This window comes from Corticium candelabrum, chromosome 1 (genome assembly GCF_963422355.1).
Source record: "Corticium candelabrum chromosome 1, ooCorCand1.1, whole genome shotgun sequence".
NCBI lineage: Eukaryota > Metazoa > Porifera > Homoscleromorpha > Homosclerophorida > Plakinidae > Corticium > Corticium candelabrum.
In genome coordinates, this window is record NC_085085.1 from 733,325 (window position 1) to 760,824 (window position 27,500).

The 27,500-nt window shown below is 39.4% G+C and overlaps 4 protein-coding genes across 6 annotated transcripts in view; 3 read left to right on the forward strand and 1 right to left on the reverse strand.

The window, feature by feature from the left end:
• The window catches only part of LOC134196449 (collagen triple helix repeat-containing protein 1-like), a 9,631-nt gene extending 6,471 nt beyond the window's left edge, over window positions 1-3,160 (forward strand). The window contains exons 1-4 of one of the 3 annotated variants that reach the window (XM_062665589.1): window positions 1,247-1,863; window positions 1,935-2,109; window positions 2,171-2,536; window positions 2,604-3,160. In XM_062665589.1, coding sequence (XP_062521573.1) covers window positions 2,020-2,109; window positions 2,171-2,536; window positions 2,604-2,957 — 810 coding nt within the window. In that variant the 5' untranslated portion in view covers window positions 1,247-1,863; window positions 1,935-2,019 and the 3' untranslated portion in view covers window positions 2,958-3,160. Of the gene's footprint in view, window positions 1-1,246; window positions 2,110-2,170; window positions 2,537-2,603 lie in introns of those variants that run through there. The other 2 variants (XM_062665582.1, XM_062665597.1) reach the window with 2 other exon arrangements.
• A 6,555-nt stretch (window positions 3,161-9,715) lies between these two features.
• Window positions 9,716-11,240, forward strand: LOC134190406 (collagen triple helix repeat-containing protein 1-like). Its single transcript, XM_062658861.1, has 5 exons — window positions 9,716-9,786; window positions 9,851-9,960; window positions 10,018-10,373; window positions 10,435-10,722; window positions 10,790-11,240. The coding sequence occupies exons 3-5, from the start codon at window positions 10,284-10,286 to the stop codon at window positions 11,144-11,146; spliced, it is 735 nt and encodes a 244-aa protein (XP_062514845.1). The 5' UTR covers window positions 9,716-9,786; window positions 9,851-9,960; window positions 10,018-10,283; the 3' UTR covers window positions 11,147-11,240.
• A 2,158-nt stretch (window positions 11,241-13,398) lies between these two features.
• Window positions 13,399-23,350, reverse strand: LOC134187242 (pre-mRNA-splicing factor SLU7-like). Its single transcript, XM_062655363.1, has 18 exons — window positions 23,206-23,350; window positions 22,592-22,654; window positions 22,401-22,488; window positions 20,363-20,443; window positions 20,202-20,302; window positions 19,716-19,779; window positions 19,490-19,573; window positions 19,337-19,416; window positions 18,852-18,995; window positions 18,720-18,787; window positions 18,023-18,162; window positions 17,908-17,964; window positions 17,137-17,179; window positions 17,009-17,070; window positions 16,839-16,946; window positions 15,683-15,760; window positions 14,130-14,228; window positions 13,399-13,706 (listed from the first exon to the last, which is right to left on the reverse strand). The coding sequence occupies exons 1-18, from the start codon at window positions 23,319-23,321 to the stop codon at window positions 13,515-13,517; spliced, it is 1,668 nt and encodes a 555-aa protein (XP_062511347.1). The 5' UTR covers window positions 23,322-23,350; the 3' UTR covers window positions 13,399-13,514.
• Window positions 23,351-23,481: 131 nt separating this feature from the next.
• Window positions 23,482-26,907, forward strand: LOC134195898 (uncharacterized). Its single transcript, XM_062664995.1, has 5 exons — window positions 23,482-23,606; window positions 23,692-23,754; window positions 26,043-26,086; window positions 26,648-26,668; window positions 26,730-26,907. The coding sequence occupies exons 1-5, from the start codon at window positions 23,487-23,489 to the stop codon at window positions 26,782-26,784; spliced, it is 303 nt and encodes a 100-aa protein (XP_062520979.1). The 5' UTR covers window positions 23,482-23,486; the 3' UTR covers window positions 26,785-26,907.
• The last annotated feature ends 593 nt before the right edge of the window (window positions 26,908-27,500 follow it).

Below are 27,500 nucleotides of genomic sequence, written 5' to 3' on the forward strand. Positions count from 1 at the left end.
AGAATGCCTATTGGATGCTTCTATATTCTATGTATAGTCGTTTGTATACATGTATTGGTTGAAGCGATTGAGTTGGTGGTGCTCACTGATCATAATTCTGGAGATTGATGATCAATGATTGATACCAATAATTATACAATGTGCCAAATGTTTTGTTTGTCGTTAATTAAAATGAAAATTTTAAAGGTAAACTGTTGTCTGCTTTTGGAGGTTCTTGCAGATAGTGTTTGTTGAGGGACAAGAATATATGTTACTGGTTCACACACGTCTGTCTTTGTAGATGTAGTGAAAACTGAATTAATTAATTTAATTAAATTAATTAATTAGTAATTAGTCTATAAATTAAATTGTTAATATTTTTAGATGCTAGTAACTGTAACAGCCATTGACAGATTTTGTGAATGTGTTGTAAACATCAAGTTTGCATACAATACGTCACCATTATGAACGACAGTGAATCTTTGCCTCGTAGATTTTCACATACAATGTGACCTCATAAATTACTCACTACAAAGTTGTGTTTAACAACAATTAGTAGTTGAAATTGGATTTTAAGATTTTGAGTGGTTGTTTCCACTTCTTGCTATTGTAGAGCATTTATTACAGAAATATATGGAGACAGCCATTGGACTTAACAGGCTGTTAGTCGCTATACTCGATCATGGCTTTTACAGTCCATGTGTAGTGAAGTTGTAATGTTTTAGACTAGAGGTGTGTGTGTGTGTGTGTGTGTGTGTGTGTGCGCGTGTGTGTCTTTCTGTCTGTTTGTCTGTTTCTCTGTCTGTTTCGTGTCTGTATTCTTTCTGGCTCTTCTCTATCTGTCTCCTGTCAGTCTCCTATTTCTCTGTCTGTTTGTCTGTCTCTCTGTTTGTCTCTCTCTGTTTGTCTCTCTCTGTCTATCTGTCTGTCTGTCTGTCTGTCAATCACATATATTTTAAACTTTATCTGCAGGGTACTATGTACTGTTCAACTACTAAAATTTTAGTAATGTTCATCAACTAAACTAAGCTAAAATTGAAACTCGTGTAAAACAAAATGAGGACTACACTTAAAAGCTACAGTGTACAAGCAAAGCCTCTAGTACCAGCTAGTGGCTGAAGTACTGGGTGGCAAAGAGGACACATCTGTTGTCTTCAAACAGCGAAGATAGCTTTTTAGAGATGACTGTCTGTCTGTCTGTTTGTAAACAGGACGTCTCTTGAATAGCTTCATCTAAGATATCAATATGAAATATCCGAATATAAAGATCTTGCTAAAATCACCAGATGAGTTTGAAATGGGCACTCAGACTGTGAGATCATCACAAATTTAGACTAAAAGGTCAGGAGAGCACATACACTTTACAGTTTTGTTGGCAAGTGGGTTGTGTGATTGTAGATGGCTTTTAGTTTAAATTGTTTTGTATGGCACTTGTTGTGATGCAGTTCTCATGTTAGGGCAATCGGACACCTACCATACTATACTATCACATTATTGATTTGATGATGTTGTGTTGAAAGCAGATGTCCTGATTAAGTGTGCATGTAATATCATAGTTTGAAGTGTAGCAGTGGACTGTTTATATTGCAAGATGTGGATTATGTATAGAAGTTGCTTTTGTCTATAAGAGGTCACAGACATTGTGTTGTTCAATCATCATTGACTTTTATGGAAGGATATCTTGTTTGGGTGTCTGCTGCAATGAGTTCATAAATGACGTACAGGGTAGCTTATCTTTGATGGTTTGTGGGTCATTGCAATTAGAATGTTTGCAGAGAAGAGCAGAGAAGACGGTGGTTTCTATGACAATAGAGACACAAACTGTTTGGTAGCAAGTTGATAAGGGAAGAGTTGGCTGAGGGAAAGTGTTTGAGACCATGTTTGGTAGGCTATCCGTAAAGACATCAGATTTTATGGAAATGTCTTGTGTTGCTAACTATAGCTATATCTGCTAGTCGGATGTGAGGGTGTGTGAGGAGGAGTATATAAGAGCAAGCTCACCAGCTCACTTCATCAGTATCGAGGATATCGGTCATCATCATGTTTTCATTTTTTGTGACAGTTCTTGTGCTCATTCAAGTCATTGCTACTTGTGCTGGTCAAAGTGTGTCAGATGAGAGAAATCAGCAGGTTATGATGATACATCAAGTAGTAATTAAAATATATTATTCTGATTTTGTTTACTGAGTAGACATGTGTGTCTGCTGGTGTACCTGGAGTACCTGGATCACCTGGAGTTAATGGATTACCTGGACGAGATGGAATGAAAGGAGAAAAGGGGATGAACGGAGAGAAAGGATTAGTTGGAGATACTGGTGCACAAGGAATAAAAGGAGAAGAAGGAAGGAAAGGAGAAGGATTAAAGGGAGAAAGAGGATTAGTTGGACTACCAGGAGATGTCGGTGGTAAAGGTAATGCTGGGAAGATAGGTCCACAAGGTCCACGAGGGATAATTGGAGAAACAGGAAGGAAAGGAGAGAAAGGAGAAGCTATGACACTCAACTGGAAACAGTGTGTGTGGAATAGAGAGGATAGGAAGGACAGCGGTCTGATTCAGGTTATTGCAACTCAATTTGTGATTACAATTATAATCGTGTGACTTGTTTCTGCTTTCTTTTCAACAGAACTGTAATTTTAGGAAACATGACAGCAATTCAGCTTTACATGTTGCATATGCAGGAAATCTCAGGGTTTACTGCTCCAGTGGTGCTTGCTGTTCTCGATGGTATTTTACATTCAACGGTAACGAGTGCAGTGGACCTATGACTATTGAGGGAGTTGTGTATAGTAGACTGCATGATAATCCTCACCGTCACAGACAGATTGAGGGATACTGTGAGAACATTCCAGCAGGTCAAGTCACAATTGGATTCAACATTGGAAACTGTAGATATACATCAACAACGTATAATGGCAATACAGGATGGGCATCAGTATCTCGCATTATGATTGCAGAAATTTCTCCATCACAAAAGTGACTGAATTAGAGAGAAATTAGAACTTGTGTTTAGTATAGTTTGCAGTACATACAGTACGAGGTAGCTGAAGTAGGAGGCTGGATTGCTGAAATTATGTCCATTGTTTTTCTTGGCTGTATGTGAATGTATGCCTCTATGCATGTGAGGTAGCGCGCAAATGATGAAGTACTATACTAGTCTTAGACCAAATAATGCAAATAGACTCTGTCTCCATAATCTCAGTGTTTGATATTTAGTAAGAATTCTAGTTGGTCAAATGTGATGTTGGCCTGCATTTTGTTTCAGAACGGTCTTACCGTCTATTAAAGTAGAAATGCTAAAAAATGTAGTAGAGTCTATTACTAGAAGCAAAAATCAAATTGATCAGATCAAGTTGTAAAGTCCCTTCTAACACGCGCAGGCGAAATGCTAAAGTAGGGCGGAGTCTGTGAGAATTCGTTAACGTACGTTACATAAGTTTGTGCATTCCCATTGTAATGGTTCCCGGATATGAGCAGGACTCGTCTAATATAATGCTTGTCGGTTTCTCTCTATTGATAGTCATTCTATAGTTGTATTGGCTATCTCTTTCTAATATCAAGTGGTTGAGAAGGAGAGTGGTGCCCTCCACTAACTATAATTTGGTTGAGGAGAATAAATTAATATCAACTGGTTGTAGTAATGTTTTCCATAATTTTGTTGCTGAATGGCAACATTCAAGACAAACTGATTAGAGGAAGGTTCGATCCACATGTGGATGTTATGTTGACGAGACAGAGAAGAGAAGTGTCTAGCAAAGCAGAAAGATGGTGGAAAGTAAGACAAGAAATCATTAATGTATGTACGTAAATAAGACAAGAAATCACTAATGTATGTATGTAAATAAGACAAGAAATCATTAATGTATGTATGTAAATAAGACAAGAAATCATTAATGTATGTACGTAAATAAGACAAGAAATCATTAATGTATGTATGTAAATAAGACAAGAAATCATTAATGTATGTACGTAAATAAGACAAGAAATCATTAATGTATGTATGTAAATAAGACAAGAAATCATTAATGTATGTATGTAAATAAGACAAGAAATCATTAATGTATGTATGTAAATAAGACAAGAAATCATTAATGTATGTACGTAAATAAGACAAGAAATCATTAATGTATGTATGTAAATAAGACAAGAAATCATTAATGTATGTATGTAAATAAGACAAGAAATCATTAATGTATGTACGTAAATAAGACAAGAAATCATTAATGTATGTATGTAAATAAGACAAGAAATCATTAATGTATGTACGTAAATAAGACAAGAAATCATTAATGTATGTATGTAAATAAGACAAGAAATCATTAATGTATGTACGTAAATAAGACAAGAAATCATTAATGTATGTATGTAAATAAGACAAGAAATCATTAATGTATGTATGTAAATAAGACAAGAAATCATTAATGTATGTATGTAAATAAGACAAGAAATCATTAATGTATGTACGTAAATAAGACAAGAAATCATTAATGTATGTATGTAAATAAGACAAGAAATCATTAATGTATGTACGTAAATAAGACAAGAAATCATTAATGTATGTATGTAAATAAGACAAGAAATCATTAATGTATGTATGTAAATAAGACAAGAAATCATTAATGTATGTATGTAAATAAGACAAGAAATCATTAATGTATGTACGTAAATAAGACAAGAAATCATTAATGTATGTATGTAAATAAGACAAGAAATCATTAATGTATGTACGTAAATAAGACAAGAAATCATTAATGTATGTATGTAAATAAGACAAGAAATCATTAATGTATGTATGTAAATAAGACAAGAAATCATTAATGTATGTATGTAAATAAGACAAGAAATCATTAATGTATGTACGTAAATAAGACAAGAAATCATTAATGTATGTATGTAAATAAGACAAGAAATCATTAATGTATGTACGTAAATAAGACAAGAAATCATTAATGTATGTACGTAAATAAGACAAGAAATCATTAATGTATGTATGTAAATAAGACAAGAAATCATTAATGTATGTATGTAAATAAGACAAGAAATCATTAATGTATGTATGTAAATAAGACAAGAAATCATTAATGTATGTATGTAAATAAGACAAGAAATCATTAATGTATGTACGTAAATAAGACAAGAAATCATTAATGTATGTATGTAAATAAGACAAGAAATCATTAATGTATGTACGTAAATAAGACAAGAAATCATTAATGTATGTATGTAAATAAGACAAGAAATCATTAATGTATGTATGTAAATAAGACAAGAAATCATTAATGTATGTATGTAAATAAGACAAGAAATCATTAATGTATGTACGTAAATAAGGCAAGAAACAAAGTTCAAGTCTTAGTTATAGCTTATGCCAAAAATTTGGCCTCAAAGCAGTTCCCCATGGCACGTGATTATTTATATATATATATATATATGTATGTATGTATTTATGTATATATATACATAGAATGTGTAAATAGTACATTACAATGTCAATATATGTTGATTTTTTGATAGTCAATACAACAAAATTAAAAAAACTTACTTCGTCAAGCCATTGATGATGTCTCTACGGTGCTGCCTCTAGACAATCCCTTTCATTGTAGGTACAATCATTGTCGCAGATGTGCAGTAGTTGGCTCTTCTTACAATCTAATCAAGTCACGATACGGCTCACTCATGGACTCAAAGGAAATTGTGGTCAGGTAAATAAGGATGTCGTTTGCAAGTGCACACAAACACACACAGACACACACACACACACACACACACACACACACACACACACACACACACACACATACACACACACACACACACACACACACACACACACACACACACACACACACACACACACATGCATAGACACACACGCACATGCATACACACACACGCACATGTGCATGCACACACACGCATGCACTCACACACACACACACACACACACACACACACACACACACACACACACACACACACACACACACACACACACAGACACACACACACAGACACACACACACACACACACACACACACACACACACACACACACATACACACACACATTTACTGTACAGACAACTGTTAAAATTCTAGAATGAATACGGCTCCTGTGGTTAGATATGAGGTTGACGTGGGCTCGAAGTGTACACATAATATTGTGTATCCCGAGATCTCGTGGGGATATCAGAATGTCTCTGCAAGTGGGAAGCTGCTACTCATACCATTCAAGCTGTTGAATTTTGATTGACTGATTAGCATATTTACAACACACAGTATCTCGTGGTTAGTAATTTGGCATCAAAATGCTGTTTGTGTTTGAAATGTTGGTTTGTTGTTGTGTTGCTAGGGGATGGAGAAAGGTTCCTACTGACTTGGCACTGTCTTCAAAAGATGTAAGTCTGTGTCTGCTATTAGTTGTTAGAAGTTGTGTTTGTGTGTGTGTGTGTGTGTGTGTGTGTGTGTGTGTGTGTGTGTGTGTGTGTGTGTGTGTGTGTGTGTGTACATGTGTGCGTGTGTGTGTGTGTGTGTGTTTGTGTGTGTGTGTGTGTGTGTGTGTGTGTGTGTGTGTGTGTGTGTGTGTGTGTGTACATGTGTGCGTGTGTGTGTGTTTGTGTGTGTGTGTGTGTGTGTGTGTGTGTGTGTGTGTGTGTGTGTGTATGTGTGTTTGTGTGTGTAAACTATACATACAATTATTTCTAGGCTGCAATATTGCATCCAAATTTTGTTCATTACGTACAAACTAAGTGGCTACAGACAAATGGTCGTAAGCCATCTGTTGGCATGCTGGCTCTCATTCTATCTCTTCAATTCTGTGATGAGGTCAGTCTATCTGGTCATTGTGTACATACAACTGCATATTTCAAATGACATAAAATTTCAATTATTAGGTTGACGTTTTGGCTTTGGACATAATCAGTATGGCAACTGGCAACATTATTATGACAAGAACGAAAACAAAAACGTCAATCCTTTCAGATGTACAGGAGTACACGATGCTGAAACTGAAGAGGCGGTGAGAGTGGCTTTACACAAAGTCGGTGTGATTCGATTTCATGCAGGAAGGAGTTGACTTTAGTGACTGTATTTCATATTTATATATAATATATATATACACATATAATATTTATAACAGTGTTGGATATCAATGAGTGATTGTGTATGTTTTGCTTTCGATATTCTGTCATAGACTCGGACTTGGACTGAATACTGTTGATGGTTACATAGCAGAATGTGTTGATTATATATGGTATAGTCATCGGAAGATATCAATATGAAATATCCGAATATAAAGATCTTGCTAAAAATCACCAGATGAGTTTGAAATCGGCACTCAGACTGTGAGATCATCACAAATTTAGACTAAAAGGTCAGGAGAGCAAGTACACTTTACAGTTCTGTTGGCAAGCGGGTTGTGTGATTGTAGATGGCTTTTAGTTTATTACCCGAGGCCCGGATTTCCGGGTGGAGGGTATAGTAGTCGTTCGATGACCGTACGACCCATCGACCGTATATTTAGTTGGTTGGCGGAGATGCAAATGAAGCTATTCCGACCAATAGACGAAAAGTAGTGTCATTACTGACCAATAGACGAACGTGATGTCATCATGAGGCTCCACCTCGCTTTGTTTGGTAGCTGCTAACGAGAATTCGGCCATCGGGCGTCCGTCCTGTACATGGTGTTTAGTCCTTTGCTTTAAGGTTTTAGCACATACATTTGTACGTGTATGTTTCCCCAACAACAACCAGGGCGAGGTGTGTAGCTGTACCTGACTTGTAACATTTTGCTTGTTCCACAGTGTTTCTGCAAAGTGGTTCTGCAGCTTGAATTTTGGGTGTGCGTGGCTGAGCGGCCGTGGTGTTGTTGCAACGATCACTAGTGTCGTCTTCAACAGAAATTTGGCGTTTGACGGGAATTTGCGAAGGAAAACGTGCATTGTCCATGATAGCGTCTGTTTGTGGGACAAAGCGGCTCGGCCGACCCGTAAGTACGCTAGTGCGTCTCTATTCATTTCTGTTTTACGGTATCCAAAGTCAGAGCAAAGAGACGTCTAGCTAATCTACATGTGCACGTGCATGTTTTCCCGCATTGATGTTTTGTTTTGGCTCTGGGGTCACCTCGTTACAACAGTAGGCAACATCTAGCTAGAGAAGCCGCACAATCAACAAGATGCCTAGAGAAGCTGCACAAAGAACGAGACTTTTACATTCTTGTGAGCTGGAAAATTGGTGGTGAGCTGCTTGTTTGGTCTCCATTTGTAAGCTAGGTTTCCCACCAGCAGACAGAACAATGATCACGCTCGTTACTTCATCACGTAAGGCGAAGATTGCCAGCCGGCCTAGCGTCGAGGCTCTCCGACTTGTAACATTTGGCAGCTTGTTCCATCATTTGGAAACAACTACATTTGTAACATGCATTTAGAAACAACGCCTAGCTAATCTAGCTGCATTTGTAACGTCTCCACATCTAATTTTGTTTTGGCTCTGGTACGCATGCCACGCCTAAAACCGGCCATAGTTACGACCTCAAAAGCTGCACAATCACCTGCACAAAGAACCGACGAGGGAAGGTTGTAAAATAGAAGCCAGGTCCTACAGACATTGGCTGATGGACTGGGTAGCTACACGGTAGCAGCCAGTCACGTGACTTACCTCAAGCTCGACCTGTGACCATTTCAATAATGCTTCTTGTAGCACCCTAGCTTCGTCTGCGCCAATCAGTGTCCAGTATTCGCTTACACTAAATGACATATCCCACTTCCGTTACATATTGACTGGTCAATATGAAGATCTGAATTGTTTGTGAACATAACAATTAGGCTACCAAAACATATCTGCGTGTAGCAAGTGCAGACCTGAGCAAACTAAACTGAGAGTTGTCCTTCTGGAAAAAATTAACCGTGGTTAGACATCCAGCTACAGAAAGATACTCGCGCGCACAGAATGCTGTAAACCAGCTACATGGTAGAAGGTGGATACGGCTTTCCATCTTGCCTCCGAGCTTCATGCACAAACCTTGCAAGCCAGTAGTTCATTTCTCTTTTGTTCGTAACATGCAGATCATGCACGTACCGCCCGAGCGCTCCCTGTTCAGTTGGCTGCTTGTTTGTCCATTTCTTCCATGCGTTGAACACTCTAACCGTGCACATGCATTAGCTTTTGTGGGGTTAGGGGGAACACACAAATCAAGAAACTTATGAAAACTACTGGATGAAATTGGAAACGAGATTCAGAAGACTGCTGATCAGAAACAACATCAAAGTCTAGCAGTTTACTAGCTTCCAAAAAATCAATAACTGGCAATTCTGCTGTTTCAATGCCCAAGTCGATTTCAAAACATTTTGCTACACAACTGATTTGAACTTCCGTGCCTAGAGGATTTCACCGCCTCAGCTGGGTGCTACAAGCCGGTTATAGACCTTCTGGCGAGTGTATAAACGAAATACACCCCGCTCCGCCCACGAGTTGGCACAAGGGCGAAGCCCGAGTGCTAACGAGCTGGGCGCAGCGGGGTGTATTTCGTTTATACACTCGCCAGCGGTCTATAACCTATACTTATTTATTACCCACATCATACCATTCTGTCATACAATTTTGTCATAGCGAGACTAATTTACCTTCAAGGCGCATACTGCCCCCTCTCCCCCCCAGAGTTTGCACTTCAAGTGCTTTTTCATATTGTTTGTATTGCACTTGTTGTGATGCAGTTCTCATGTTAGGGCAATGGGACACCTACCATACTATACTATCACATTATTGATTTGGTGATGTTGTGTTGAAAGCAGATGTCCTGATTAACTGTGCATGTAATATCATAATTTGAAGTGTACCAGTGGACTGTTTATATTGCAAGATGTCCATTATGTATAGAAGTTGCTTTTGCCTATAAGAGGTCACAGACATTGTGTTGTTCAATCATCATTGACTTTTATGGAAGGATGTCTTGTTTGGGTGTCTGCTGCAATGAGTTCATAAATGACGTACAGGGTAGCTTATCTTTGATGGTTTGTGGGTCATTGCAATTAGAATGTTTGCAGAGAAGACCAGAGAAGACTGTGGTTTCTATGACAATAGAGACACAAGCTGTTGGGTAGCAAGTTGATAAGGGGAGAGCTGGCTGAGGAAAAGTGTTTGAGACCATGTTTGGTAGGCAATCCCTAAAGACATCAGATTTTATGGAAATGTCTTGTTGCAGACTAGATATCATATATCTGCTAGTCGGATGTGAGGGTGTGTGAGGAGGAGTATATAAGAGCAAGCTCACCACCTCACTTCATCAGTATCGAGGATATCGGTCATCATCATGTTTTCATTTTTTGTGACAGTTCTTGTGCTCATTCAAGTCATTGCTACTTGTGCTGGTCAAAGTGTGTCAGATGAGAGAAATCAGCAGGTTATGATGATTCTTCAAGTAGTAATTAAAATATATTATTTTGATTTTGTTTACTGAGTAGACATGTGTGTCTGCTGGTGTTCCTGGAGTACCTGGATCACCTGGAGTTAATGGATCACCTGGACGAGATGGAATGAAAGGAGAAAAGGGGATGAACGGAGAGAGAGGATTAGTTGGAGATGTCGGTGGTAAAGGTAATGCTGGGAAGATAGGTCCACAAGGTCCACAAGGCCCACGAGGGATAATTGGAGAAACAGGAAGGAAAGGAGAGAAAGGAGAAGCCATGACACTCAACTGGAAACAGTGTGTGTGGAATAGAGAGGATGGGAAGGACAGCGGTCTGATTCAGGTTATTCCAACTCGATTTGTGATTACAATTATCAACGTGTGACTTGTTTCTGCTTTCTTTTCAACAGAACTGTAATTTTAGGAAACATGACAGCAATTCAGCTCTACATGTTGCATATGCAGGAAATCTCAGGGTTTACTGCTCCAGTGGTGACTGCTGTTCTCGATGGTATTTTACATTCAACGGTAACGAGTGCAGTGGACCTATGACTATTGAGGGAGTTGTGTATAGTGGACTACATGATAGTCCTCATCGTCACAGACAGATTGAGGGATACTGTGAGAACATTCCAGCAGGTCAAGTCACAATTGGATTCAACATTGGAAACTGTAACAAATGGAGATCAACAACCTATGATGGCTATACAGGATGGATATCAGTATCTCGCATTATGATTGCAGAAGTTCCTCCATCACAAAAGTGACTGAATTAGAGAGGAAGTAGAACAGTGTAGTTTGCAGTACGAACAAGTACGAGGTAGCTGAAGTAGGAGGCTGGATTGCTGGTTTAATTATGTTCAATGTTTCTCTTGGTTGTCTGTGAAAGATATGATGCCTAGATGCATGTGAGGTAGCGCGGAATGATGAAGTACTATACTATTCTTAGACCAAATAATGAAAATAGACTTTGTCTCCATGATTTCAGTGTTTGATATTTAGTAAGAATTCTAGTTGGTCAAATGTGATGTTGGCCTGCCTTTTGTTTCACAACGCTCCTACCGTCTATTAAAAGAAGAAATGCTAAAAACATGTATTAGAGTCTATTACTAGAAGATAAAAATCAGATTGACCAGATCAAGTTATACTAAATTCGTCTCTCTTAACGCGCGCAGGCTAAGTGGGGCGGACCCCACAACTTTAGCCAACGCGCGTTAAGACGGACAGTGAAAGAGACTCATTGTTAACGCACGTTACATAATGTAATTATTTTTACACATTTTATGGTTCCCGGATTTGATCAGAACTCGTCTAACGCTTGTCGGTTTCTCTCTATTGATAGTCATTCTATTGTTGTATTGGCTATCTCTTTCTAATATCAAGTGGTTGAGAAAGAGAGTGAAGCCCTCCACTAACTATAATTTGGTTGAGAAGAATAAATTAATATCAACACGTCGTACTAATGTTCTCAATTTGTTGCTGAATGGCAACATTCAAGACAAACTGATTAGAGGAAGGTTGGATCCACATGTGGATGTTATGTTGACGAGACAGAGAAGAGAAGTGTCTATGGAAGCAGAAAGATGGTGGAAAGTAAGACAAGAAATCATTAATGTATGTATGTAAATAAGACAAGAAATCATTAATGTATGTATGTAAATAAGACAAGAAATCATTAATGTATGTACGTAAATAAGGCAAGAAACAAAGTTCAAGTCTTAGTTATAGCTTGTGTCAAAAATTTGGCCTCAAAGCAGTTGCCCATGGCACATGATTAATTTTAATAATTTAATTTAAGGTTTAATATATAAGTTTAATGAGGTTTAGTGTGTATATACATGGAATGTGTAAATAGTGCATTACAATGTCAATAGATATTGATTATTTGAATAGTCAATACAGCCACAAAAAAATTGAAAAATCACTTCGTCAAGCCATCGACGATGTCTCTACTGTGCTGCCTCTAGACGATCCCTTTTATCCTAGTGACAATCGTTGTCGCAGATGTGCAGTAGTTGGCTCTTCTTATAATCTCATCAAGTCACGATACGACTCACTCATTGACTCAAAGGAAATTGTGATCAGGTAAATAAGGATGTCGTTTACACACACACACACACACACACACACACACACACACACACACACACACACACACACACACACACACACACACACAAATTTACTGTACAGGCAACTATTAAAATTCTAGAATGAATACGGCTCCTGTGGTTGGATATGAGGTTGATGTGGCCTCGAAGTGTACACATAATATTGTGTATCCCTAGAGCTCATGGGGATATCAGAATGTCTCTGCAAGTGGAAAGCTGCTACTCGTGCCATTCAAGCTGTTGAATTTTGATTGGCTGATTAGCATATTTACAACACACAGTATCTCGTGGTTAGTAATTTGGCATCAAATGCTGTTTGTGTTTGAAATGTTGGTTTGTTGTTGTGTTGCTAGGGGATGGAGAAAGGTTCCTACTCACTTGGCACTGTCTCCAAAAGATGTAAGTCTGTGTCTGCTATTAGTTGTTAGAAGTTGTGTGTGTGTGTGTGTGTGTGTGTGTGTGTGTGTGTGTGTGTGTGTGTGTGTGTGTGTGTGTGTGTGTGTGTGTGTGTATGTGGTGCGATGGCTTAGTTGGCTAGAGTCTTATATTGGGTATCTACATCCGGGAACTTGCAGGGTTGCAGTTTCAAAAGTCAAGGTGATGGCTAGCTATGGCATAATTTCCTTGGGCAAGAAACTTACACAATTGCCTCTCTTGACTCAGGAATATAAAAGAGTACCTGGGCTGGCAAAGGCCCACGACTGCAACAACGTCCATCAGCCCACACCACAGTTGGCGTCGCAGTTGGTGCTCCTGTGAGTACCTGCTCCAGGAGCTTAGCACGGCCCATAGCTCCTGCATAGTGCACAGGAACCCATCCAATTGACTGGGGGGCGTAACTGTAATGAACGGCGGCTCCTTATCCAATTGCCGTGTGTGTGTGTGTGTGTGTGTGTGTGTGTGTGTGTGTGTGTGTGTGTGTTAAAACAGAACACTTGAAGTAACTCAAAAGAACCAGCAGCAGGCATTTCCATTATAATTCACATCTTATGTACATTCAAGTTTACTTCACTGTATTACCTCATCAGTTATTCGTTAAAAATTGAGCCATTGGATCATCAGGTCTCTTTCTCTTGATCTGAAACGCTTCGATTTCTTCTTCCGTTGGAGCCTGCATGCTCTGCATCTCTTTCAGTGAGTTGTATTTGCGTTTTCTCTCATCAACAGCAAGCATCCCGTCGACCTCCTTGATTCTCTCTTCTTCAGCTTTGAGAGCCTGAAATAGACACCACAGCGTCATGTAAAACAGGAAATACACATGAGATACATAACAGTAAGAATGATGAGACAAAAATTGGCAGATAGATTGCAGACAGACAAACAAACAAAAGAACAAATAAACAGAGAGATAAACAGATGGATAATGAAATAGACAAAAACAAACAAGCAGAAAGACTCAGACAGATCGACAAACAAACAGACAGAAGGACAGACAGATATACAGACAGAAGGACAGACAGATATACAGACAGAAGAAGGACAAACAACCAGACAGACACACATATGCATAAACAGATCAGAGCACCAAAAACTTCATACACTAAAGTCCCATATCACAATACAACACAATTTACCATCACATCATTTCACAACATTTCAACATTCTAAATACATTCACCACATTCTATAATCAACTCACTCTTGCTAGTCTATCCTCTCTACTCTCGCTCTCCTCCTTGTCTTTGTCTTTCCTCTTCTTCTTCATCTTCTTCTTTTCTTTTCGTTTCTCCTGATGTTGCTGCATAACAATCGATTATGTGAATATACACTTAGACATGCTCAAATACCTAAATCATAAATCTAGGTTATAGAAGCAAGTCAAATTAAATGGACAATATTGTTATGTATATGCATGCAAACGTGTAGAAAATAAGACTAAACGAGTGTACTGCTAATCAAGTAATTTTTGATAATTCTCTGTCATGCCTGCCTGTTTGTCCATCCGTCTGTCTGTCTAGCTGTCTGGTCTGTCTGCACACAAGTTTTTGTCTCATATATCTAGGCAAAGCTACAATACCACTCATGCACATCCTTTTAACAGCGCTCAACGTTTTAAGGCATTCTGGAGAAAGCAATTTTCCATCATTCTTCAGAGATGCAACGCCAGAGTGATTTCGAGGAAGCTGTCGAGATTTTCATGCAGTACAAACGACAGTGACATAATGTTTGACTGCAATGTTGTAGGCCAAGTCCATTAATGTGTTATAATTTGCTTAGTTATGAAGGACTGGTAGATATTTGAAAGTTTCCTGTACATACGTAGAGTTTTGATGATAATAAATGAACCTGTCTGTCTGTCTGTCTGTTAATTTGTATGTCTGCTTGTTTGCTCGTCTGTCTGTCTGTCTGTCTGTTTGTCTATCGTTGCAAACTGCTTAGTCATAATTTAAAAATTAATATTACACTTTGCAGTTTGATTCAAAGTAAAGAAACTTTGCCTGTCTGCCTGTCTGTCCATCAGTCTGTCTGTTTGTCTGCAGTCTGTCTGTCTGTCTGTCTGTATGTATGTATGTATGTATGCATGTTTGTGTAGACTTTGTTTGTTTGCTTGTCTTCCTGTTTGTCTGTCTGTCTATCGTTGCTGCTTAGTCATATTTTAGAAATTGATATTACACTTTGCAGTTTGATTCAAAGTAAAGAAACTCTGCCCGTCTGCCTGTCTGTCCATCAGTCTGTCTGTCTGTGTATGTACGTATGATGCATGTTTGTATGGACTTTGTTTGCTTGTCTTTCTGTTTGTTTGTTCGTCAACACACATCACTGTAAATCAATCTATTAGTTGATTTATAGACCAGTCAGTATAGCAAGTCTTGCCAAAACGACACAAGAGTTACACTACAGTCTGTTATCACACATAACCATCAGTCCAAATGAGTTTGCATTGTCATGGAAACCACCAGTTATGTAAAATCAGGTACACATTTCCTACAAAAAAATGTAGTACGAAGCTACTGTCCAGTGATCTATGTGACTGTTGTTTGCACCTTGACGTAAGAAACTAGTAAACCTGCCTGTCTCGTTTTCTAGTCTCAAAAACATTAGAAATTCAGAATGGCTCTGCACAATACAATGATTGCCTGTGCACATATAAAACACAGACAATGATTGCCTTGCACAAAAGTACAGGGCAATCATGGTCTGTTGACGTTCGCGTTTTATGCATAACATGATCAATACGTATCACATCGTTACCTCAATAAGTGGCCGACTCGTGTCCGGTTCTTTGTCGTTTGTAAATGGATTGGATGTTAACAAGTCAACAACGGATACCTAAAAGATGGATGATAATATTCATTGCAAATGTGATCGAGAATGCTGTAACATGATGTCGTAGTGAGCTGCTACAGAGGAATGTTTACGTGAACTTGAATGGAGAGTCAGACATGTTCAGACATGCAGAGAAGGAGGGGACAGAAAATTGAGCAATTTAGCACATGCAGAGAAGGAGGGGACAGAAAATTGAGCAATTTAGCAAAACAAATAAACAAATGGATGAACAAGTAACCAAACAACATGGTAAACAACGTGCAAGCAGGCAGATAGGTTATTTGGCAGATAAACAAACAACAGACAGACAGACAGACAGATAGACAAAGATACACACAGACAAACAAAAAATGACAGATAAACAGACAGACAGACTAATAATATACAGACAAACAAACAAGCAAACAAACACAGATAGACAGATAAACAACAGACAAACAGCAACAGACTCACAGACACATAAACATACAAACAACAAACAGACAGACAGACAACAGACAGAGATGACAGACACACAAACAAAGAAACAGACTGACAAACAAACGACAGACAAACAGACAGACTAATAGACATACAAACAAACAAGCAAACAGACAGACACAGACAGATAGTCAGTCAGACTAATAGACAGACAAACAGACAGACACATAGACAGACACATCTACATACAAACAACAGACAGACAGACAGACAAACAACAGACAGACAAACAAGACAGACACATAGACAAAGAAACAGACAGACAAACAAACGACAGACAAAAAGACAGACAGACTAATAGACAAACAAACAAACAAATTACAGACAGACACATAGACAGACAGACTAATAGACAAACAAACAACAGACAGACAGACAGCAAACAGACACATAGACAAGCACACACATAGACAAACACACACACACAGACAAACAATAGACAGACAGACAGACAGACAGACAGACAGACAGACACACACACACACACACACACACACACACACACAAACAGGCAAACCAATACATAGACAAACAAATACACATACATGTTACCGGCACGCAAACAAGCAAACCACAAATTAATTCCAAATAAATCGTTTACCTTTGCTTCGCCCGCCCCATCTTTTCCTACACAGTAAGAATTCTTCACCAACGAATAACAGCACACATATCCCCACGATCCACTCTCCCAATACGAACCCCAAATGCTCTACAAACACAAACACACTAACAACACCCAACCTGCACTCTCCACCACCAGCAAAGCCATACAGTGTGATTGTTAATATAAACGTCTTCCTCATATTTAGACTTCGCAATGACTTTCTCCTCTCCTACACAACGAGCACAAGTGGTAATGGCTACAGTTGATTACTTCAGAGATATTATACTATATCTACCTTTTATGATGTCACCAAACCGTGAATATTCCACGTAATTTTCCTACCAACAAACATATTAATTAATGATTAGATGTACACAGGATGTGCATTGTATTACAATGATACAATGTCTCTAGTTGATAACAATAAGTACACATTTGATACTGTACGTGTACATGAAAAAGCGTAACCATAGCAAATGCCAATCGTTCCAGATGGATGCAGAGGTGTGACTTGCAGAGAGACAAGCATGACATGCGAGACACAAACAAGCAATGCTTATTATCACATGCAAGAGCGAGACAGTGGCCTGCTATGCTTTCAATAGCAACAGAAGCAAGTTAAGATCACAAGAAGAATCATTAGACAAACAGACAGACACAGACAGACAAACAGACTGACAGACACAGACACAGACACACAGACACACACACACACACACACACACACACACACACACACACACACAGACAGACAGACAGACAAATGTATTGACAAACAGACAGACATGAAATTGACAAACAGACAGACATGAAATTGACAGACAGACAGACAGGCAGACAGACACACAAACAGGACAAACAAGTAAACAGACACACAAACAAACAAACAAACAAGAACCAAAAATGAGCAGCAGACAAACAAACAAAAGAACAAACAAACATACACAATTGACAGATCAAATACACGTGTACTAGACCAAACAGACAAACATGTTTACCAACACACAAACAAATCAACGTCTACACGTTCATCTGCCACATCAACCTACATGTAGTTTCATCTCACCGTTTGTGCCATCAGTAGCTCCTTTGGAGGCGCATCAAGATGTTCCTCTCCACCATACTATACATGCAACCACCAAATAGTAAACGATTGACAATCCAGTCAACTGATTGTTTACCTTCGACAAAATGCTGTCCTGTAGTTCATTCTTGAACTTGTCTTTCTTTACTGAGAAGTTTTTCTGAAGAAGTTCGAGTTTCGTTGGCTCAGCCTGGAGGTGTACACTCGTGCCTCTGTCATAAGCATCCCAAGCAAACACTACAAATAGAAAAGTGATTACAATGAGATGACAAACAGGTGAATGTAATGACAATTTGGTGTATTCAATGAGCTCTAACTTCCACTAGTTATTTTAATTATGTCTCTTAAACAAATTGGTAAACAGACAGACAAACAGACAGACATACAGACAAACAGGCAGACATACAGATAGACAGACAAACAGACAGACAAACATACATACATACAGACAGACAAAGACCGACAGACAAAGACAGAAAGACAGAAAGACAGAAAGACAGACAGACAAACAAGACAGACAGACAGGCAGATAGACTAACTGACACACAGAAAGACAACAAACAGACAGACAGACAAACAGACAGACAAACAGACAAAAGACAAACACCCAGACCAACAGCAGCCAAAGACCTACCATGCAAGAATACACCATCTAGTAACAACCATCACAACTACCGAACACCACACACAATGCCATTCTAGCAGCCTCACAAATCAAACACACAAAGCAATACCAACACCCATATAATAACTATATACACAATACATAATTAATTACACAACAAACCACCAACCTTGAGCCTGTGCCATCCTCACTGTATCTCCAGAGTTTCTCACAAAATTATCGCCTGCATATTTCACTCTACAAAGTGCCACCAACGTTGGAAAAGCTGCCGTCGCATCAAGACTATCTATTTCTGTCTCACTCTGTTGCACTCAGGCCCATCTCTTTGAATGGGTTCTCACGCATGGATCTTGTCTTTGGGTCGTAGTATGGTCCGTTCACATCCAAGTTGTAGAGATACTTTGCTGTGTCTTCGCGGATTCTCAAGTTTCTCACAGTCATACGTCTATAAATCATAATTAGTGTACAACTCAGTAATAATATATAGTAAATTAATTAACTTTCTCGTCTCACTAAATTGTTGTAGTAGAGAGATGCGTCTTTCAATATATTAGACTATTGTATTGGAGGGATGCATCTCACAATACACTAGACTATTGTATTGGAGGGATGCATCTCACAATACATTAGACTATTGTATTGGAGGGATGCATCTCACAATACATTAGACTATTGTATTGGAGGGATGCATCTCACAATACACTAGGCTATAGTATTGGAGGGATGCATCCTTCAATAGATAACGCTCACCCTATCTAAAATAAACACACACAACCAATCTCTTACTGTTTCGTATCAAACTTTGTCCCGGGCATCGCCTCTTCGTGTGCATACTTATCCTCGTCTTCCTCCAAGTCGCTGTCATTCTACTCTCATTAGAAAACCACAACACAGCACCTAGAAACGCCAACAACCAACAAAAACATCACACCAACTCACCTTCTTCTCCGTCTCTGCATCTTCCTCGTCAACCGTTTCTGTAAACTCTTGCTTCAGTTGATCGGATTTCAGTTGCTTCTTTGCCTGTACGCAACACGAACTCAAATCCGTGTTTGTGACTTATATCACACAGCAGTGAAATACGACAAACACACACACACACACACACACACACACACACACACACACACACACACACACACACACACACACACACTTGACTAACCAATTCCATCTGAGCGTGTTCGTTGACTATCTGCTGATACTCTTCGGGGTCGTAGCCATTCCACCTAACAGACAGACAACAGGGTCTGGATACTGACACTTACAGCTTTTTCATTATTCTTTCCTTGCAATATATACATATGCACATGAAAGCATACATGTACACACACACACACACACACACACGCACACACACACACACACACACACGCACACACACACACACACACATATGCACACACACACACACACACACACATGCACACACGCATGCACACACACACACACACACATGCACACACACACACATACACACACGTGTACACACACGTGTACACACACACACACACACACACACACACACACACACACACACACACACACACACACACACACACACACACACACACACATACACACACACACACACACACACACACAGTACATGCCAACACATTCTGACACATGTACACATGCCTTGTCTCACCTGTCTCGTTTTCCAGCAAAATCAAGATCAATGTCTGGCTGTATGACTTCGTCTCGAGCAATATCACTGCCTGTGTATCTTGCACCGATCTTTCGTGGTCTCTATAACATGACAGATATCAGACATGCTGACACAGAGTGTGTAAACATTTTCAGAAATGCCTCCATGCAGTCTTTCTTCTTGTGAGTCAAGGCACCACAATTTTCACACGCACCCTTACGAAACTTGGCAACAGCTGGGCCCTGTTATATGCAAAGGTTGATATTAATAAATACAAAACAAACAAACAGACTGACCGACTGACAAAAAACAAACAAACAGACAGACAGATATACAAACAAAAGACATACAAACAAAACAGACAGACAAACAGACAAACAAACAGATATACAAACAAAAGACATATAAACAAACAAATTTACAAACAGACAGTCAGACAGACAGACAAACTAACTGACTGACAAACAAACAAACAAACAGATTTACAAACAAAAGACAGACAGACAGACAAACTGACGGACAAACAGACAGACAGACAAATAGACAAACAAAAAGACATGCAGACAAACAGACGAACTGACTGACTGACGCTGACAGACAGGCAGACAGGCAAACAGACAGACAGACAGAAAGAGACATTCAAAACATCATTCATTAGAATTTTAGCAGTATTCAATCTGTATGTCTCAGTAGATAGACATTTAGCTTAGCAGTTTTACCTATAGTGTTCTTGTAAAATTTTGCTTTTGTGTTCAATAGTAAAAGACAGACAGACAGACAGACAGACAGACAGACAGACAGACAGACAGACAGACAGACAAATAGACAAATAGACAAACAGACAGACAAACTAACTGACTGGCACTGACAACAGACAGACAAACAGACAGACAAATAGACAAACAAAAAGACAGACAAACAAACAGACGAACTGACTGACAGGCAAACAGACAGACAGAAAGACAGACAGGCAAACAGACAGACAGACAAACAGACAGACAGACAAACAAAAAACCGACAAACAGAAAGACAAGCAGACAAACAAACAGACAAACTGACTGACTGACATGAAAGACCGACAGACAGACAGACAGACAGACAGACAGACAGATAAACAGATAGAGAGGCAGCAAGACTTCGGTCTTTGCAAGGCAAAGGGGCAGGGGCATGGATAAATACGATACCAACTTCGCAGAAGCTCGCACTAGAATCCCGCGATTTTCGCTTGGCGGCCTGCATGAGGTTGGGATTGTCTATGCCCTTCAAAGGATATATCCAAAGATGTGATTGCGGTGTCTCCCTTGATGGATCTGGCTATCATTTCTTGACATGTAAATGGGGTGGTGGGCCTGTCTGGTCCCACGAGTCCATAGCTGCAGTGTGGGCAGATTGTTTGAGAGATCTCCATATACACCACCGACGGGAACCTAGAAACAGGTACTCAAACTCAAATGACCGCCCGGATATCTCTGTTTTTGACTGTGGCTCTGGGTCTAATGTGGACCTGGACATCTCACTGGCGCACCCATGGAGCTCTGAAATCGTCAGCAGTGCAGCACACACAGATGGAGCTGCAGCACTAAAGAGAGAAGGGAAGAAGCTGACCAAGTATTACAAACAACTCCTTCCTGGGGGAGAATCGTTCACCATTGTCCCTTTAGTCCTGGAGCATTTTGGAAGATGGGGCAAGGAATCAGAATGTTATCTACAACAATTGTCCCTCAGATCTACAGACGACTTGGGAAGACTGAACAGGGCGGAGTTTTTGCTGCAGTGGAGACAACGCATTTCAGTTCAGTTGCAAAAATGCAATGCGAAAGTTATCTATCGCAAGGTAGAGGGGGTGCTGAGAAGTGGCAAATAAGAAGTGTTATCTGTGATAATAGAGAAGAAACGTGGACCAATACGGTCCATATATCATATATGTTTTTTCAAGTGTAGTTTATGCAGAGAACAAAACTTTCAAATATTTTACTTTAGACGTGGCTGTACTAGCTCCTCTAGCCTGTAATAGTTTCGATGTTTGAAATTATACTACCATTGATAAACAGACAGACAGACAGACAGAAAGACACACACACACACACACACACACACACACACACACACACACACACACACACACACACACAAACAGTCACAAAGAAAACGCAAACGACAAATAAATGCCAAAAGTATCCATCAACCGTACAGACTTACTGCTTTCATGCCTCGTGTATACCAATCCTTCATTCCAGCATAAGTCTTTATCATCTCCCCCGGAACTCTCTGATGCTTCAGAGTCGGTCTACAAACTCACATCATTACATACAAACCGCAACAACATTCTCGCAATCACACGATGACACCAACACAAGGCCAATTGAAATCAACCAAAGTGCAATATTTACCTTCCGGTGCTAACGTACCATGGAGCCTCTCGGATGTATTGTGGTATGTGAGGATTGATGTCTCTAGGTAGACAACACGCAGTCACAACGATGCACGATATCTCACGTAAGGCGACTACATTGGCAACAATCGCTGACGTTCACAGACTATCATTGACCATTCAAGTACAAATATGTATATTTATGGTAACCATTATCCTATTGATATTAACTAATTAATACTAATTTTATTTTGTTTATTTAACATTTATGGTAGTCATTGATATCTACCAGACATGCTGTTCCCAGTTCTGGCGAAACGCCAGTTAGGTAGCATCACATGCCTCTCTGAGACTGAGACTTACCTGCCAAGTTGGTGGGGGCCCATTTGAGGGTAAGACCTCAAACCCTAACATTTTTTGTTATACAATCAAGCAAACAAGGCATACACGTAAACCACTATGTGCTAATACTCTATAGCCAACCAATTGTCTGCAAACTATATTTCTGGTTTTGTTTCGCGCTATATAATGCGGGCATCCGAGCCCAACAACCGCGCCCACGCTCACCAATAAATTCTTGCGGCACGATAAGACTAAACAACATTTTCTCCTCCCGAATATCTTACTACTCACTTTCCCTCTTCATCCACTTCGGCAGGTGCCGTTCCGGCCTTCCTAGCCTCCTCTAGCTCCTTCTGCTTCTTCCAGTCTTCGCGATTCAATTTCGTAATCGGATTAGACGACGCCATTTCGCCAAACGCTCCAGTCGCCACAAACAACAGCGGCACAACAAAATTGCGTGACAAAATGGCAGCAAAGTGTCCCGTATTAGCCATATCCCGTATTTATATGACAATGTCCCGTATAATTATGTCCCGTATTAACTAAGGTCCCGTATAAAATACGCCTTTTCTATGGCAGGTTCTCATGTGTCCAAGGAGGTGCAGGAACGTCTGCGCGAGAGGCTCGAGGGCTGTTTGACTGATACGAACGCGTTAGTCAAGTACTTATGCAAGGGATCGGATGCTCACTCTGTAAGTTTGTTGTCGCTTTTTTTTGTTTTTCGTGAATTTTGTTTCGAATCTTTGTGTGTGATTGTCGGGATGTGTCGAATTGTAGTTGCTGTCGAAGGCTGCTAAGTCGTTTGCGTCTCAAGATGGTGCACTCTCTTCTACTCACGATGTAAGAAACAGACCAGACAGTCAGATCCCGGATGGGGTCAGTCGTGATGTGTCAGGCTTGCTTTGTTTCTGATCGAAATTTTATTGTATTTGAAATATGCGACAAACAGACAAATAAACAGATAGACAGACAGACAGAAGTCAGACAGATAGACATACAGACAGACAGACATACAGACAAAAGATACTGGCAGACAGACAGACAGACAAGCAGACAGGTTTAATTGCCAGTGCAATTTGGAGCATGGGGATTGATGCATGTAAATAATTTTTTTTAAAAATAGCAAAGAAGTTATCAGATGAAGTTGGAAGACTAAATGCAATGGAGTTTATTGACTTCTGGAGCAAACACTTTTCAGTCCAACTCCAAGAGTGCAACGCAAACGTCATCTCAAAGAAGTTATCTTCATGCAAACAGAGAGGCAGGCAGGCAGGCAGGAAGCAGACAGACAGACAGAAAACAGACAAACAAACAGACAGACAGAAAAACAGACAAACAAACAGACATGACACTGGAAGATAAACAGAGAGCAAAGACGGAAATGATCTGATCCGCGGAAACTTGACGTGGTAGATATGTAGACAAATGTGAAAGAGAGAGACACCACACCGCGAAGAGAACAATAGTTGATGGTAAAGATATATAATGAGCAACGTTTTAGTAAAAACCTTCTTCTGGCTCAATGTATGGCTAGGATGTTTAAAAAAATTTCAAACAATAGGTGTTAATATTGATATTGATGATGTTGATATCAAAACCAGCTATTTACTAAAGTATGTCTGATTTTATATTTAATCCATATGGGTCGAAGGTCACCAGTTTCCTGATCCATTTGGATTCTCTGCATTTGCGGGATAGGTCGTCTTTCAATCCCAGATAGTCAATGATGGTGACTTTCATATCCTCTACAGAGTGCTGTGGTTTGTTGAAATGTTGTCCTACCGGTTTGCCTTCCAGTCGTTTGTTTGTTACGTCTGCTCTGTGATTGTTCATTCGTTGATGGAGGCATTGTCCCGTCTCTCCGACATATTGCATGTCACACTTCGTACACTGTATCAAGTACATCACGTTGCTTGTTTTACAGTTGTACGAGCCATTGATTTTGTAGGTCTTCTTTGTTGTGTTGCTTGTGAATGTATCAGATGTTGTTATTATTGAGCAGGTCTTACATCCCTGAGATTGACATTTGGTGTTGCCTGGTGTGACAGTTCGTTTGTTTACGTCCGAGTGTACCAAAATGTCTCGTAGGTTCTTTGGTCTTCTGTATGACACTCTAGGAAATGACGGGAAGATCTTTTGAAGTGTGGTTGATCGTTTGAGTAAGTGACGATGGTCCCTTAGAATAGCTGATAAGTGAGGAAGAAATGGGTGCTAAGTGACCACAAGTGGTATCCTTGAGTTGTTGGTGGAGTGTCTTGCCGATGGTGATAGACTCTTTTCTCTTGATACTTCTGTAGCCTTTCGTATATCTCGCAAGATATTCTCCTTAGGGTAGCCCCTTCTGATAAGATTCTTCTGACAAGCAACGTGATATACTTGATACAGTGTACAAAGTGTGGCATGCAATATGTCGGAGAGACAGGACAATGCCTCCATCAACGAATGAACAATCACAGAGCAGACGTAACAAACAAACGACTGGAAGGCAAACCAGTAGGACGACATTTCAACAAACCACAGCACTCTGTAGAGGATATGAAAGTCACCATCATTGACTATCTGGGATTGAAAGACGACCTTCGACCCATAGGGATTGAATATAAAATCAGACATACTTTAGTAAATAGCTGGTTTTGATATCAACATCATCAATATCAATATTAACACCTATTGTTTGAAATTTTTTTAAACATTCTAGCCATACATTGAGCCAGAAGAAGGTTTTTACTGAAACGTTGCTCATTATATATCTTTACCATCAACTATTGTTCTCTTCGCGGTGTGGTGTCTCTCTCCTTCACATTTAAACAAACAGACAGACAGACAGACAAACAGACAAACAAACAAAACAGACAGAAAAACAGACAAATAAACAAACAAACAGACAGACAGACGACGGACAGACAAATTATTTTATTGCCATAAATTCTGTTACTAAGCTTTATGCTGTACAAGTAAACCAGTCCAATTTGGCAAAAACGTTTTGGATGTTACATTAGTCAAACAGCTGACAGACATACAGACACACAATCGGACAGATAGACAGAGAAATGGACAGACAATAGACAGACAATGTTAGTAAATCTTTATTCCTAATTAATATAATTTTACTAAATCTGTTCTTGTAGAATCTGAAACGTGTTGAAGGAATTATCAACGAGATGACTTCTCAGTAAGTGTAGCCACATGCCGTTACGTTGGGTGACTTTATGAAATAATAAAAGAATAATAAAAAAGGGTGTAATAAAAATAATAAATAAAAATAAAAAATTTTAATTTTTAGTAATTTATTAAATTAAAATTTTTTTAAAAAAGTAAAAATAAATTTAAAAAATAAGAAATTGAAAATTTAAAAAGAATAAAAAGCACAAAATACAAAAAAATAGAAAAATAGAAATAAGAAATAATGAAAAAAATAAAAAATGTAAAATACAAAGTTGAAAAATACAAACTACAAAGATTGAAAAAATAAAAAATAAAAAAATGGAAAAATAAAAAAATGGAAAAAATACAAAAATTAAAAATTGAAACTTAAAAATAGAACAATATAAAATATAGAATATATATATGTATATACATATTATTTCTAGAAAACGCGTTGCTATGACAGGATTGCCACATCATAAATAGTCACAACATTTCAGATCTCAAATCTTGGTTTCAAGTTGTATGATTGTGGCAGTCCTGTAGGTACATATGATTACACTCAAACTCACTGTCTTTTGTTCTCTAGAATGAACGTGGCAAATCGGAGGTACAGTACAACATTCCTGTTGGTCGGTATGAGTCGTTCGTTCATTGAATTTCACTTTTAGTGTTGAGAAAATCCCGTTGGTCGTTCAGAGAATCGAAGTCTTAGAGAGACTATGAGAACGTTGGTGGAAACGATACGTGTATTTACCAATAGAAATTTTGACACAGTGAAAGTGTATAGAATCATATTGATATCAACGTTGTCAGTGTACATATTTGTATTAGTATATTTGTATTAGTATATTTGTATTAGTATATTTGTATTATTGCATTTTGTTGTTGTTATTGTTTTTGTTTACACACAAACGTCATTCCTGAACAAACACTGTATGCACCATGTTTTTGCAACATCACAGATGAGCATGTATTGTGCCCATGGGGACATCTCACCCCCACTCACTCACTCACTCACCCACTCACCCCCACTCACCCACTCACCCACTTACCCCCACTCACTCACTCATCCACCCAACCCCCACTCACTCACCCAACCCCCACTCACTCACTCACTCACCCAACCCACCCACTCACCCAACCCACCCACTCACCCAACCCACCCACTCACCCAACCCACCCACTCACTCACCCAACCCACCCACTCACCCACCCACTCACCCACCCACTCACCCACCCACTCACCCACTCACCCAACCCCCACTCACCCACCCACCCACCCAACCCCCACTCACCCACCCAACCCCCACTCACCCACCCACCCACCCAACCCCCACTCACCCACCCACCCAACCCCCACTCACTCACCCACCCACCCAACCCCCACTCACTCACCCACCCACCCAACCCCCACTCACTCACTCACCCACCCACCCAAC